Source organism: Acartia tonsa, chromosome 5 (assembly GCF_053477335.1).
Source record: "Acartia tonsa isolate MP-2025a chromosome 5, ASM5347733v1, whole genome shotgun sequence".
NCBI classification, from domain to species: Eukaryota; Metazoa; Arthropoda; class Copepoda; order Calanoida; family Acartiidae; genus Acartia; species Acartia tonsa.
Genome location: NC_137264.1, coordinates 40013623 through 40030400, shown reverse-complemented (window position 1 = coordinate 40030400; position 16778 = coordinate 40013623). Strand labels below are relative to the sequence as shown.

General features: G+C 30.3%; 1 protein-coding gene across 1 annotated transcript in view; it reads left to right on the top strand.

Annotated features, from left to right (window-relative positions):
- The window catches only part of LOC145319492 (uncharacterized), a 59865-nt gene extending 44109 nt beyond the window's left edge, over nt 1-15756 (top strand). The window contains exons 9-11 of the mRNA XM_080161645.1: nt 9518-9689; nt 12375-12427; nt 13161-15756. Of these exons, the coding sequence (XP_080017771.1) occupies nt 9518-9689; nt 12375-12427; nt 13161-13238 (303 nt within the window). The 3' untranslated portion in view covers nt 13239-15756. The remainder of the gene's footprint in view (nt 1-9517; nt 9690-12374; nt 12428-13160) is intronic.
- The last annotated feature ends 1022 nt before the right edge of the window (nt 15757-16778 follow it).

Below are 16778 nucleotides of genomic sequence, written 5' to 3'. Positions count from 1 at the left end.
TGTTAAGGTGAGTGACACCAAGCCCCTTAGAGGTCTTAAAGGGTCAAGTGTCTTATTTCTGGTAGCCTGAGCAAAATATAAATAACACATTTTTACATAGAAATATTTAGTGGTTACCAAATACACCTCACAACTTGCAAACATTTAAATTGCTTAAAACTAAGATATCTATGTTATGAAAATGACATATTATGTGATTTATTGACAATACTTGACTAACTCCTAAGTACAAAATATTTTTTTTTATTAGACATAGATTTAACACATAAACTGTCTAAAACGAAGCTCTTTATGGTTCTTATAAAAAATGACGCCATACTATACAAATGACCAATGTTAGGCAAATACACAGACTGAATAACCAATGGCAGGCCAGTATACATGTTAAATGACTAATAGTGTTAATATTCAATTTAAACAAAAAGCTTACATTTGCTGGTTTCCCTTGCCCCCTAGCATAAAGAATAAGAATGCAAACGAAGCTTTTTCTTATCCCATGCATTCAAATTATGCCATACAATATAAAAACAATCATGACAACGTCCATAAGTAGAGAAGCTCAGACAAATAATGAGGAGACAAGCGGTCATATCAAGTTATAGAGTAGTTGCATTATATATAGTACTAGAGTTGGCTCGATATAATTATCTCCCTATTGGCTAGTTTTCTATATGCATATCTATTTCTCAATAAATCTATTTTCCTCACCCGGCATTACTATCTAAAAGAAAGTAAATATTTAATAATTTAAATGATTTTTGAAAGATTTTTTTAAATTATATTTTTTTCTTTACATTACCATCACCAAAAGGTTAATGATGATGATTACAATTTTAGTTTAATATTTGAACACACAAAATGTCGCCACAATCGAATTCTTTTAAAACATAGTTTTCTTAAATTTATCATATTATAAATTTAAATTTTCTTTTTTATGATTAGAAATTAAATACATCAATATAAGGTAAATAGCAACATGAAATGAAAAAAATGAATTTATTTTTAATAAAGTAAAATAATGGGTCTTATCGTTCTGGGCAATGAGAGTTTATTATGGATTATTGGAGCACTATGAGTTTTAATCATATATTCCTTGGAAAACTTGAGCTCGTTTATAGACATTTATTTCCTATATAGATCTGACATGGATCTTGAAGCAATTAAGCAGGCCGTTTTGTACATGTTAAAAATTGGAAGATTTCATTAAATAAAAGTAATCGCAAATATACTTAGTAAATTATAAATATTTACAAGAAATACCAGCTATTTATCTTCAAGAGCTACTAAGAAAGAATAAAATTGATGTTCAATTAAGCATTACAGACATACCGACGGACCAAAGAAGTTAAACAGAAGATTTTAAGAGTAAATTCTTAATTGTTTTGGAAATCTTGAATAGTTATACCAGGCATCTATCTTTAAAAGCAGCTAAGAAGAACACTTTACAGAAAAGAGCATTGCTGACAGAACTATGTACCAAGTAACTTATAGTATAGATGCAGATCAATCCTCATTTCAACTTTTGCAACAATGAGAAAACACAAACACTTTTCTCTTAATGACGGACGGACATACAAAGTTAGTTATAGTATAGCTTCGCTACTAACAAACTGTATGGACAAATTATGTAATCTCATTCTCAAATGATAAATTTCTCGTTTAAGGCATGAAAAAATCATAAAAATGCTTATTTTTACCTTAACCTGGATCCCCTGTAGTGGACAGGATCACCACTAGGCCTAATTTGTAAGTGAACACGATGTTTATGAATTGTCAACTTGATAAAAACGCCCAACAGACAACTAACACGTTAAAATAACGATCCATGTCTAAAGTACTTAAAATATATTATGTATGGCGATTTGAGTTGAGTGAGCCTGTTCTTGAGACAAAGCATTTCCCCTTCACTTATTTTTATTATTAAAACCAGGGTGGAAGGGGACATTGGGCTTTTTATTATTTTAGATCCCAAAGTTTTATGATAATGTTTGGCTTAACAGCTTTAGAGACTTTTATTGAAGATTGGTTGGTTCATTTAGTTGAGCCTGTTTTTGAGACAAAGCATTTCCCCTTCTCTTATTTTTATTATTAAAACCAGGGTGGGAGGGGACATTAGGAAATTTTCCTTAACCATAAAATTTCTGGGATATTGTAATTTTACCCTCTTTTATAATTATTATGTTTAAATTTTATTTTCTTCCTCAGTTTTTAGAAACTTCGAGGGAATTTTTTTGTCACGTTATAGACAATATATAAATTGTCAATTATTTTATATAGATATTTTTAAAATAAACAAAACAGAGGATTTTTAGAAGATTTTGTTGTTTCATGTTCGGCCCCGAAAAAATAATGAATGGACTTGGCGGTATATTTTTCAAAACACCGAAAAGTAAAATTGATAAAATAGCTAAATTAAAAAAAAATGTGTCCAGCAAGGACAAATTTGTAAAAAAAAATCACCAAAGCAATGACAGACGGACAAAAAACTTGTGTTTTGATGGGCTCGGGAGGGAGTATTCACATCTTTACCCCCAACCCCCCTCCATGTAATCTTTGACTCCAATGTTAAAATTTTGCCTTAGATGTAATTCATGAATTTTAAAAGATAACACAATAGTCGATAAATTAACGTATATCCCATTTGATAATACACAAGATTGCCCCTTCTGTAGCGTAAAATTAGGGGTTGAAACGTTTGAAAACTCAACTTAATAAACCAACCAATCAAAATTCACTAAAATCCTGAAAATGGTTAAGTCAACGAATAAGAAAACGTTGGAACTAGTGTAGCCCATTGCCCCCTCTCTCTCTGGATGCAATTAAATTTAGTACTGTTTAAACTTTTCATTGTTCTTGAAAAAGAAAATCTAGCTTTTTTGTTACAACGTTTGTACTTGCTATCTTGAATAAAAATATTTTGCATGGTGTGTTATCATTTCCGTAATATGTATCATATTTTAAAATCATCAGAACCTAAAGTTGTGAACCATCACAAACTGCATCTTTACTCCAATCCCTTCAATAAAAAACATTTAATAAATTTGCTAAATAGTGATTTACGGAAATAATTGCACACTATTTTGCATCGCTTTCTGCATGTTCTTCTATCCTTACTATGCTTTCTATCCATATGAGAATTGATGATTTAGAATTTGTATAAGTTTTATCTTGAACATGATCATAATCCGTATTTGTACAACTAAGAACTTCTTTTATTTAAGCTCTACTTTTAACCACTCTTATGTCATATATAAATCAAAAATAAGAAGACTGTCTGTCCGTTTGTCTGCCATATGCTCTGCTTTTCAGGGAATATACTCTCTGCTAATCACATTGGTTTGTTTTGTTTTTGTTTCAAAAACAAATATGAATTTTTGAGTGGGGGATATAGTATAATTAATCATTCTCTTCAAAAGTAACGGGATGTGTGTCAATATGTCCGCTAAGATTTCGTAAACGGCTGGTATGATCTTTCTAAAATTTTAGTGATTTTATTTGACTTAGAACAGATTTTAGGCTATATTGCAAGGGTTTTACCAACGCCCCACTTAAGGATATTGCCTCAAGAAAGAAACTCCACTAAAAATATTCTTTTTTTTAAAACCAATTTTGAATTCCCTAACGAAAAGGGGCGAAGTCCCTAATATGTATGCATTGAAAATCAAGACAAAATAAACAAGCTTCATGATCAAACTTTTTTATTTATCCAAAAATTGATAGTCATTCCTTAACTGAGATTTTAACATGATTTTCAAAAAATGTTTCTCTTTAATATCACATCTTTACTAAACAAGATTGTATATATTAATAGCAATTTAGCTTAAATGAGAGTTATCAAAAAACAAGGACAATTATATCCTTATGTAGTAAATTTAAAGATGGAAATATTTTTAGTTATGTACTAAATATATACTTTAAATAGACAATATATACCTATTTATTCCTCTTTTAAAAAAACCTATATATAGTGCTAGAGTTATGAATTAAAAAAAAAATATATTAGCCAAATTAATGAGTACATATGTGTAGAGTCATATATTAAGGCTATTAAGTTTAAGGCATGCTATTTATACTTTCATTTTTAGTATATTATATTACAAATGGACTGACTTGACATTTAATATTACCCTATAGAGTAGCTTTGCTCATATTAAATGCATGCCTAAAACTGCTATTGCAAATGTTGTCAATTAAAAGAAATTAAATAAGATGTTCTTATGAAATAGCTAATGTTTTGAAATTGCTTTATAGTATAAAATGATGAATGTCTTGACATATTTTTTTTAAAAACGCGGCTATATTTAAATCATGTTCTGTTCGTAGGGATATTCTTAGGGGGTTGAAAGTCAATAAAAAATATTAAAAACGGTCTATTTGAGTTATAATCTGAATAGCTTAATTTTCCTCTAATTATACTTTATATCGCTTTTCTTTATTTAAAATAGTATAGTAAGCATTTTTTCCTTTTCTTCTTTTAACTTTCTTGTCTGAACACCATTAAATTACACTTTTATTGGCACAGTGTACATAAATGCAATCATAAAGGAACTACAAAAACACTTTGAATTTTCCCTATTGTGTTTATGTGTTTTTATTTTTCACTTTGTTTTTCCAAAAATTAAGAAATAATACAAATTCTTTCAAATTATAAATTAAGCATTAACAAATATGACAGGTGTTAATTAATCTAAAATAGAAAAAGCTCTTCTAGATGCATCAGTTTTTTTTTTCTAAAAGCATGCATAAAATACTTTAATTTCTACTCAACTAACAGACAGAATGATATATTTTGGCATAGAGAATAAACTGTGTAGTTCTAGCAGATAGGGATGGGACAATGAACTAATATGGAATATGAATATTGCCACCCAAAATAAACTCGCTCTGCCATTTGTAAGCTAAAAACTTTAAGGTAATAAGAATTGATTTGGTTGTACAAAGAAATAATGTCTATTCTCTTCTGCAAATGATTATAATTTGATGAGTAATAGATTGATTTATTTTTCCATTGTCCCCTCCCTCAATATGCATAAATTTTTGTAAAAATATAAATTTTCTAGGAGGGCTTTTACAATGAACAAGTTCCCTCACCCACACCCACCACCCCACCTCCTTTTCTAAAGCTCAAGTTTGCCAAAAATGGTCCAAATCAAGACTCTAATAATCATAGAAAACCTAATCTAAATGAGTCTCATTCTATGAATTCCAGCTTTAGTGATTATAGCCAGGACAACGTTGTTTATGACAATGAAGGCTTTAATAAGGAAAATATTGAAAATTTCCAGTTTCATCAAAAAAGATCTTCAAATCAACTTAGAGCCTCGACAAGATCTAGAAACTATAGAAACAAAGCCAAGCAAAATAGCAACTCACAACAACAACATTCTTTTAATGATAACCTGGGGTTTGAAAAATCCCCAGAGAAAAAGTTAATAAATCCGCCAGCTGTAATCAATAAAAATCCTCAAAATGATTTATCAAAAAATCCAGCGCTATCTCCAAGTAAAGTATCACAACCTATCAGTACAAATTCCCAGATGAAATCAAATCAGAAAACAAATGCCATAAATATGTCTTTTGATACAACGAATAATGTCATTAATACTTCTATTGAAACAACAACTACTCAAGATACCTTTGCCACTGTCACAAGTGAAATCATTAATATTGATTCTGAGTTGGATGATTACAAACCTTCTCTTTATGAAAAATTTAGGAAAGATAGATATTAAATTAAATTTTTTTGCCAATAAGTTACTCTATATTTAATTTGGTTAGTTGGTCTATTGGGCTGCATGTAATTTATACATATTGCATATGAAAAAACATAAACAAAATTTAAATATATATATTTTTATTGTTATCATAGGTTAGATTAAGTAAGATTAGAAAAGCATTGAAGGAATAAGAGAAGCTTAAATGGTCTAATAATAGGTTTTACTGAAAGCACCATTTTAGCTGATTAATTCAAGCAATATTTTTTTACTGCTAAATTCATTAGTTCTTGTTTTAAAAACGGCAAATATTGTAATAAGGAATTCAAAAGATCTTTTTTTAACAAAATTTTATATAAATCTGTCTGTAGAAATCACTTCTTTTCCAAACGAAAGCTTGAAAATTCAGACTTTATTATCAACGAAAATTTGGAACCCATATCAAAAAAGCCCTCAATTCTGTCAGATACCTCTAAATATGACACATATCAAAGTAACAGTAATGACAAAGAAGTGCCAAAATCCCCTAAATCTCATACTGTAACCTTTAAAGAAGAAGATATAAGGATTGATTTACAAGATGAGGCTACTGGATTTCTTTCTTTCAGGAAAGTTTCCATTTATTTATTTTTGTACAAATAGAATTGGAGTTGGATAGTATACAGTATACTTTTTTAAAAAGTTTTATCAATCTACATTATTTGTAATTTAGTTCATTACCAAACATTTTCTTATAACTTAAATGGAAACTTTTTTTTTATAGAAAACTATTTCGCCAGTCAAATTTTGAAGAGCCACCTAGTGGTGAGATAGAACTTGCTCATAGCCCCACTAGTGTTCCCCAACCTAAAATACCTAAAGTTCAATCTTTAGATCTACCTCAAGTGCACAAAAAGCCCTCTCCTGCCCAGCAAAAACAAGTACCTAAAAGTGCTTCTCTAGATGTACCTAAAAGTGCCAGTCCACATTTAGAAGTAGAAAAGTCATCAAATCCTTTAGACCAACCCCAAGCTGTATTAAATCTATCTCCATCCAAGATAACTTCTAGTCAAGAAAGTATTCAGTATGCGACTATTTCCTTTGATCAAGCTGTCAGCCAAGCTCCTCCCAAATTTCTTAAGCTTGATACTAACAAAAAAGGTGCTGCTAACACAGCAGCTATTCCTTTTGAGAAACCAGTGAATGTTTCTCCTTCTAAGAGCTTAACAATTACAACTAAAACTAAAAAATCTAAAAAAGATTCAAAGCTCAAAAAAGAGGCCAAAGTAGAAAAACCTAAAAAAGAGCCCAAGGTGAAAAAAGAAAAACCTAAAAAAGAGGCAAAGGCTGTTAAAGAAAATCTCGAAGAGGAGCCTCATCCAGGGGAGGCTGAAAAAGAGCCCAAGCCCAAAAAAGCAAAATTAGAAAAACCTAAAAAGGAGCCCAAGGTTAAAAAGGAAAAACCTAAAAAAGAGCCAAAGCCAAAAGTTCCTATGAATGAAAAACCAAAAAAGGAAAAAGCAATTATAAATGACTCTAACAATGAAATTGTTAACATTGAAAATATTGAAGATACAAAAAATAAAGCTTTAACTGATATTCCATCAGACAAATCTAACACTTCACCTGAAGTTAAAAATAACAAAGAAACAAAACAAAAATTCTTTAACTTTTCTAAAACTGAAAACAAACCTGAAACTAATATTGAAGCTAAGGTTGGCGATGAAACTGAAGTAATTACTGACCCTGCCAAAAATGAAAATAAAAAGTTTGTAATGTCATGGCCAAAGATATTTTCCGGTGAAAACTCTTCAAATGCTTTAATAACAAATGCCACTGAAACAAAACTCCCCCAAGACTCGCTTCAAAAACAAATAAATGTACAAAAAATAAATCCCAACCCAAAACCTAGTCTCAAAAAAAGCACACAATTCTTGCCCGAAGTGCATAAACAAAATTCTGCCTCTAGTAGTAGTAGTGGTTATGGAACACTGCCCGTGTCCCCGGTCCCTCCCAAGCCGTCTGTAACAACTGCAGGAAGTATCCTGCCCAAGAACCCGCACAGGGAAAAGCTGGTGAACTGCCTGGATCATGGAGTGGTGGCTGCCTCGAAAATGCCTAAACAGGCAAGTAGAACACACACACACCTGTCTCTCCGTATTTTAAGTGTCAATCAACTCTCAATTGTTGTTGTGGTGTTCCCCCATTTTGGACATGGACATTCTTGTTTGTCTTCTATAAACTGACTGCCCTTACCAAACACAAACTAATCACACTTCTTGTCCTTGTTTTTATTTTATTTTCTTATTAATGCATGTTTTGTATTTGTACATAATTGTATTTTTATATTACTAATAAATATATCTAGGTATCATGTACATAAAAATGTATGTTGTGTTTTTTATTTTGATAGGTTTTTTCAATAGGTACATATGTATTCTGTCTTATTAAATTTCTGTTCATTTTTCAACTAACCAAAATTTTCTATATATGAGTATATTAACACTGTATTTCTTTATCCATCTGTCCCTATCAACATTGCATGCCACTTTTTAGACTTGTTTAACACTTTTTCATACACATTCATTGACAGGGAAATAATTATGAAAAATGTTTAGTATCTAAATAAAGCTTTTATAGAACAAGTTATGAATTTTAATGCTTATACTTTACTTTAATTTTGCTAAATATTTTTCATAATTATAACAATTCCTATAATCATCAAGCAATATACACACACGAAAAAACACACATGACTTTGCCCTTTCCCACCCATCTATAGCACACTTCACAAAGGGTAGTTAGGGGTTTTAATTTAATTTTGGTTGAAGCCTGTCGAGCACTGAATCCCCGCCCCCCCCCCCCCACCACTTATTTTTGAAATTAAAAAGATGGCGCCATAACCTTGCGGGGCTACCAAGCACCTGGTATAACCTAATATGATCTAGCAATAAGTAAACTAGCGAAAACTTACCCACCCCCCTACTTAAATTTAAAAAAAATAAAGGGGTGGTTTCTATGCTCAACATGGCATCTTCAGGGAAAATGCCATTTGGAATAATTTTTATTGAATCACTCTCATAGTCAAAACACCACAATGTAAAAATGTTTATTTTGATATTAGTCTAATTTTTATGACTTGATAGTTTTAATCACAAAGAGAAAATATAGAATTATTAAACAAAATTTAACTTAAGTACTAATAATATTTATTTTTCGATGGAAAAGAATTAAAGAAAGAATTTTACATTTTCTCTGTTGCTAAAGTAGGGTGTTTAATAAACTAAGAATGCAGTAAGGGAGGGGATAATGGAAGTTTATTTTTCATCTCTTACTTTCTCGCAAAATTTATAATAGCTACCAAGGGTAATATTTTACTTATAGACCCCTTCAAAGCCATTTGCCTTTCCCTACATAGATACGTCTAAATATCTAATTTAAAAAATAAAAATAATTGAACAAAATGCTTAGTCAAATATTCACCCTTTAAATTTATGCCTGTATAAATTTTTAAAAAAATAATAGAGAAATATTCTTATTTTTGATCTTTTGTCTTAAATTTGAAATGTTTTATCAACTTTTCTACCAGTAAAAGCTGAATTATCACTTTTTGTGATTTCACATGATTTACAAATGTATTTTTATCTTCGTAATGATTATTTTCGACTGGCAGATAAGTTAAGCACAATTATCATCTCTTTCCCAAAATTTGTTTAATAGATTAAACCTTTTTTTAAGCCATTGCCTTTTTTGAGAATATTTTACCATGATTAATTTTCATTATTTTCCATAAAACCAAATTAACTTTTTACTGTTATGTTTAGGCGCAGAGACAAGCCCCGCAGGTTCAGATGAGCCCCAGCATTACTATGAACCCCGGGGGCCGGGGGGTCAGCCACCACCCGCTGGCGGGGCCGGGTCACGGCTCCATGGACTCACTCAACTCTACACAATCATCCGTCATGAGCTTTGGGTCCACTGGATCTTTCTCTTCAAGTAAGTAAAAATAAATGTTATGTAGACTGACTGATAGACAGACAGACAGAAAGACAAACGGAACGACAGACAGAAATACAGACAGAAAGACAGACAAAAAGACAGGCAGAAAGCCAGACGGAACGACAGACAGAAAGACAGACAGAAAGACAAATAGAAAGACAGACAGAAAGACAGACAGAAAGATAAACAGAAAGACAGACAGAAAGAAAGACAGACAGAAAGACAGACAAAAAGACAGACAGAAAGACAAATAGAAAGACAGACAGACAGAAAGACAGACAGATAGACAGACAGAAAGACAAACAGAAAGACAGACAGAAAGACAGATATATAGACAGACAGAAAGACAGACAGACAGAAAGACAGACAGACAGAAAGACAGACAGACAGAAAGACAGACAGACAGAAAGACAGACAGACAGACAGAAAGACAGACAGACAGAAAGACAGACAGAAAGGCAGACAGAAAGACAGACAGAAAGACAGACAGAGAGAAAGTAGGAAGGACAGACAGAAAGACATACTAGATTAATATACGAAAAGATACTTGCATTTTTTTAAACAAAATAGTTGAAGTTAAAATTTCTGTCGGATGTGAATGTTTTTTTTTGTGTGTGTGTTTGTGTGTGTGAGGGTGTGAGTGTGTCTATAGGTAAGTGGGTGTGTTAGTAGGATTTCCTGATATCTAAGACAAAAAATGCTTCCTCTTTACTGAAGAAAAAGCGTTTCTAAGAATCAATTTTATAAAAAGTTGTAAGGGAACTTAGCATTTTTAGTATAATAGCTGCATATTTAATATTTTCAAAAAAAAATTTTTGAATTTGATTTAATCAAAAGTAATACCCATTTTAATTTTTTTAGCTGTGTAAAATAATTATGTGTTATTTTTTTAAAACATAAGTTTCTAAAACATTTATCCTATGCATCAGTTGAGTTTTATTCAATAATTTTCATGGTTCCACAACCATGAAATATGTGCAGGATATACACTGATACAGTGTACAACAAACTAGGGAGGGCGTGGACATTGGGCTCTTTATTACACTAGCCCCCAAAGTCATATATTAACGTTTTCTTATTCGTTGGTGACTTGTTTAATTTTGATTAGTTGGTTCATTTTGTTGGGTGTCCAAACGTTTCAACCACTAATTGTAATTTACAGAAGGGCTAATGATGTCCATTTCTTTTTTCTATTTCTTTGAATAAATAAGAAAAAAAAACTTTTAGTAGATCTGACTCAAGCCTAAAAATTCCGTTCATTCATTCTTTTACATGGTAGCCAATACGATTGTTTGCAATGCCATTTAAATTTGGTAAAAACCAGAAAGAGAGAAAGAGGGGACATTGGGCTGTTTATTACACTAGTCCCTAAAGTTTTATAATAAAGTTTTGTTATTCGTTGGCTTAACAACTTTGGGGACTTTAGTGAATTTTGATTGGTGGGTAAAGTTGAGTCTTCAAACCTTTTAACTACTAATTTTAATCAACAAAATGGATAATTTTGTGTATTCATTGGGGATGTACATCAATTTATCGGCCATTTAGGTCCCTGACAACAAACTAACTTGTTGCTCAGCAGTAGTTGGGTTTGAGTCAGATGAAAATTTCGTTCATAATTTTTTTTTCTAAAATTGCTTTTTCCTCTTTCCTTTTTTTCTCATTCTCAACCCTTTCTTTATCTAAATAATTTACTAACTGTATTATACAGTGTGTTTTTTTTTATGAGCACTTTTTTGAAAGCAATTTTACCCCACTTATAGTTATCAGAATTTAATGATTAATGGCTTATTTTCTTCGTTTTTTAAGGGAAATTATGAAACAACTAAAAAAATGACAGTTTTTGTTGAAAAAGTACAGTAAGGTTGAAAATTAAAAACTTAGGTGTCAACATATAAAAATGGTTTTAGCGCATTTTTCTTAAAAAAATGGATTTTCTGTAGTCGACTTTGGGGGGCCAGTACTCCCTCCCTGGTTGAGATATGACCTTCAAACTTTGATATGTTCTAGTACATGTCCCTAATAGTATCTGTATACATTTTTAGCTCTATATCTCAACTTTGAAGTGTTAAGCAGCCATTCTTGCAAAAGGTTGATTATTTGAGCATGAGAAAAATGCGCTAAAACCATTTTTAGATGTTGACACCTAAGTTTTTAATTTTCAACTTTAATTTTAATTCTGATAACTATAAGTGGGGTAAAATTGCTTTCAAAAAAGTGCTCATAAAAAAAACACACTGTAATTAGCAGAATCACTTTTTTCAACTTTATACTTCAATTAACCAAGGCTAAAAATTGTACTAGACCTCAAAGCTTCAACACATTTTTATTTGTTGGCTTATTAACTTGGTAGGTACAAAATAATAGTGACCAAACGTTCAAACCAATAATTTTGATTTATACAAAGGGTAATTTTGTTTATCATATTGTCAATTGTCTTATTCCCTAAATCCCTGCACATGTCCATCTACTCTTCCTCCTTTTATTTTTACAACCTCTGATCTTTACTACCTGGATCTTTACCTTTCTTAATTTATTGAAGCATCTCAAATACCTAAGCTTTTTTCCTAAAAAATAAAATATACTGGTGAAAGAGGTTAGGTGACTTTGACCTAGTAATAAATAATCTATTTTTTCTTTTTCTTTATTCTTAATTTTGTTTTTACTAACATTTACTATTTTCAGATACAAGTATAACAAATCCTATAAGATCAAGTCTTAAGAAGCCTAAAAATAAGGTAATATTTTTCAAAATTTGCTGTATAAAAAGATTATATATATTCTTACGTTTAACAGATACCATAGTAATTTTAGATTTGCGTTCAAGATGTTGTTTTTCTTTCAAGCTCTTCTGAATAAGTAATTAAAAATAAATTAATCATAATATTTTTCTGTAATTAGATATTAGTTAGTTGCTAGACATAGTTTTTTCGTATGGATGAGAACCGGTTCCTATCCACCGGATTCAAATGAATACGAGAAAAAAATTAGGATCATGTTACTTGTCGATGCAGCGCTTATCACATGTTACTTGTAGATGCAGCAAACTCATACATGTTACTTTTAGATGCAGCAATAACCCCCTCCATTCCCTATAGAGATACTAATATAATTATAAATAGAAACAATTAAGATTAATTTGTTAGCTAAACATTTATTGGTTTTGAATATATGCAAAAATATTGTTAAATAATTACACATTACACATTACACATAACTTTGTAAGAAGGTTCTGTGACAACCTCTTATTGCTTTGATATGAGTCTTTGAAGTTTTGAAGTTCTTTAGAAATGACTAAAAAGCTTATTTTCAATAAAAAATATAACTAACATTGTCTGCCTATCTCCTTTTTTTATCTCCCTTCAACATGTTACTTGTAAGTGCAGCAAAGTTAAACATGTTACTTGTAAGTGCAGCGCTGCATCGACAAGTAACATGATCCAAAAATTATATTTATCTTTTTTTTCTCAGGAAAATAACTCAATAGCATCGGGTGTGAGTAAGAAATCTGTCACCATAGCAATCGGGCAGGAACAGACAGCTGTTTAGTTTCAAGATGCAGTCCTGCACAACAACAACAAACCCCGCCAAACACAACTCTTCTGTGATTGGTCAGAAGCACAATAAATAAGAATTGTGATTGGTCATTCAAAACTTTAGGTGATAACGAGTTTGTGATTTGTCATCTAAAGTGTCAAAAAGATTACAAAAACTTACTAAAGAAAATCCTTATATCTTGATACAGTGAAGATCCAGTAAATAAACAATAAGTAAAAATCCAAAAGACCTATACCATGAGTTCAAAAAGAGCTCTCTTGTTGAATTAGCAATACAATAGTGATAAAGAAATGAAATAGTATCAGCTCTAGTTTATAAATAACTTGCCTACAAAAACCAGTGATAATTACTTTATCCTACATTCCAGTTCATTCTAGTTTAACTTGTATTAATGAGTATTTGTAATTAATAGCTTGTACAATGTACATATATATGTGTTATATAAAATGATTATTTAAGTCTTTTGTATCATTTTTAAAGTCACAAATGACAATTAAAAAAAGTTTTAGACTTTGAATGCTTAAAAATCTATTTATTGACTTGTAAAATCTGTTTTTTCTCTCTGTCAGATAGAGAATAATTTTAAATTTTTGTAAAGTCCAGTGATTTGATTCTATTAATTTGGTATTTTAAACTGCATAGCATAAATGGGTAAATCTTATAGCTTCCAAATTGTAGAATTCCAGTGTCATCTTAAAATTGTCATGAAAATAAAAGTATTTAGTAAAGAATTTTGGGATAGCCAACAAATAAATTATAATTTTCTTTTTTCTCAAAAGCCTTACAAATACCACTTAATGGATATTTAAAAACTTAAACATTTTGAATTTAATACTTTTCAATTATGATCTTTGAAAAGCCTTGATAATAATTTTTTGTCCCTATATAAAAAATTTAAATTTAATAGAACATAGTTCTTAAACTTACTGAGTACCTAAACACTATAAATATATTACTATACTTAAATACTATACAATTTCATCAAAATCGCACAACCTTCTGCATTTCAAATATTTTATATAGTTTTATATCCAGGTGTGTGCAGGTAATTCCTGTGCACGCTCCTTTATCTGATAATTGTTTGTGATCATTGAATAATGTATTTTTTTAAACAGGGCTCCGCAGCCGCGTCTCAGCCGCGCATAAGCCTAAAATTTAAAACCCGCTTGTGTGCAAAAAAAAAAAATATCTAAAAGGTGCTTAGATACAGGTTTAGACATCCAGCTGCATTTTAAATTTATGATATTACGATTTCACTGAGGCTGACGCGCGGCTGCTGAGCCTTGTTTTTTAACACATACAAATAAAACATTCCAAATATCATAGCTTAACTATATTTGATTTGGGAATGAAAAAAATTTTATTGGATTTTTGGGGCTACATAATGACAAACTTTAAAAAAAGCATTAAAGTAACTTTTAGCAGATATAGAGAATCATTAATTTCTAACAAAAAAAAAAACAATTTTTCTATTTATTTGATGACAAATTATGCTTTTTTTTATATTGTGGCTGCTTCACTAAAGATAGACCTGTAAGAATCTGAAAGAATTTACTAAAAATGTCCATTACAAGACAATTACTGCACCATTGCATTGATTTTAATTTACTGTAAAAAATCATTCTTATATACTCAAATTCATATTTCATTAACAGTTAAACAAAATAATATCTTTTAATAAAATAATATTTTTAACATATTTTTGATTAAAAACATTTTATATCTTTCATTTTGGTTCTCTAAACAAAATTTTTTATTCTTATTGCATAAAGTGTTTAGAAAAATATGTTTAAAATATTACTGTTTTGTGCCAATTGACCATCAACCGATTTTTTTTCTGATTTTTGATTATCAACATTTCATCTTCAAGTTTAAAAAAAAACTATTTAATTTTCATAATTTAAGTTTTGAACATTTTGGACACGTTTAGTTAGTCTTCACTATCTGTCTAAGTTGGGACTGCGAAACCAGCTTTGTAGTAGAAGAAATATAATCATATTTCTCGTATTCATTCGAATCCGGTGGATAGGAACCGGTTCTAATCCATACGAAAAAAACTATGTCTAGCATCGTATTATATCCAGCTTTCTACAAATATAAAATTGTACATTCAATATCCGCGGAAAGCCGTTTATAATACGATGCGAGAAATAACTATTCTTTTATTTTAAACCAGACAATATTTACTTTAAGATTGCGAAAATCTTATCATAGTTAAGACATTTACAAACGAGTCTAAGACTTTGGCGTTTAAAGGAAGTGCGAGAAGCGCGTCAAAAGTTAAGACCCCCCTACTTAAACAAAAATTGATGGGGTTTTAGGGGGGTGTTGTATCCAACTCGCTTATTTTTATTTAGAAGTGGGAAATAATTGTATTTTTACTGCTGCCAAGCTGGTTTTTAAAGACCCAAGCTGTAAGAAAAATCTTATTTATTATACATTTTTCATATTTTGATACTTGGAACTATTATTATTCTATAATTATTATAAATAAATATTATCTGTCTTACTTTTTTTTTTTTACTTTTTAACAAGGAAGTTTTTTTACAAGGTATATGCGTTTACATAGAGGAGGGAGTAGAAGAGGTATATTAATTTAAGGGATACAAACCCTTTAGTAGGGGAGTGGAAGATAAAACAACTTTAACAATATGCAATTTCAATGGTTTATTTTGACTTAATGGCTTTAATAAAAATGTGTCGTCGCTGAGATAAAGAGAGGGGACAATGGGCTAGTCTCCAAAAATTAATACATTAACTCAATGCCTAGCCATATAATTTTTTGAGCACTTTAACCGCCTTCCACAAATTAAATTATGTGTAAGCAATTGTTGGTCTTCGTTTTGTAGGTCTCTGTCATTAAAGCCTACGATCTATGCATGTTTTTGTGAAATAATAAAGTTAATCAAAATAGTAATAAAGAATAAAATTAATAAATCTTACAAAAACACTTAAACCATTGAAATCAATAATTAACATTGTAAAGGTTTGTTGATAATTTTTAATATTTGTTAAACCATTTTGTATTATTTATTTGGTAAGACCTTAGCTATTCTCAGAGTAAAACAGTAACGTTAAGTATCTTTCATTAGAGTTTAAAAAGAAAAAAAATATTTTAAAAAAGATTGGGGTTAGGGGTGAGTACTTACTTTCAGAGGCAACTTCTCTTACTTATATTAAAGGATTACTAAATATCTATTTCAAGGCAGTGATCTAAAGGGATAAGACAATTGCCGATAAATTGATGTACATACCCAATGATAGTACACAAAATTACCACTTCTGTAGTTTAAGTTTAGTGATTGAAACTTTTAACACTTAACTTAATGAACCAACCAATCAAAATTCACTTGATCCCCCATAGTTGTTAAGCCAACGAATAAGAAAACGTATTTATAAAACTTTGGGGACTAGTGTAATAAACAACCCAATGTCCCATCGCTCCCTGATAATTAACTGTGCAGGTTTTATAATTTCCTCGATGAGTCATATTGAATTACGTTCATGGTTGACAAATTTAGAAGTCTGTTC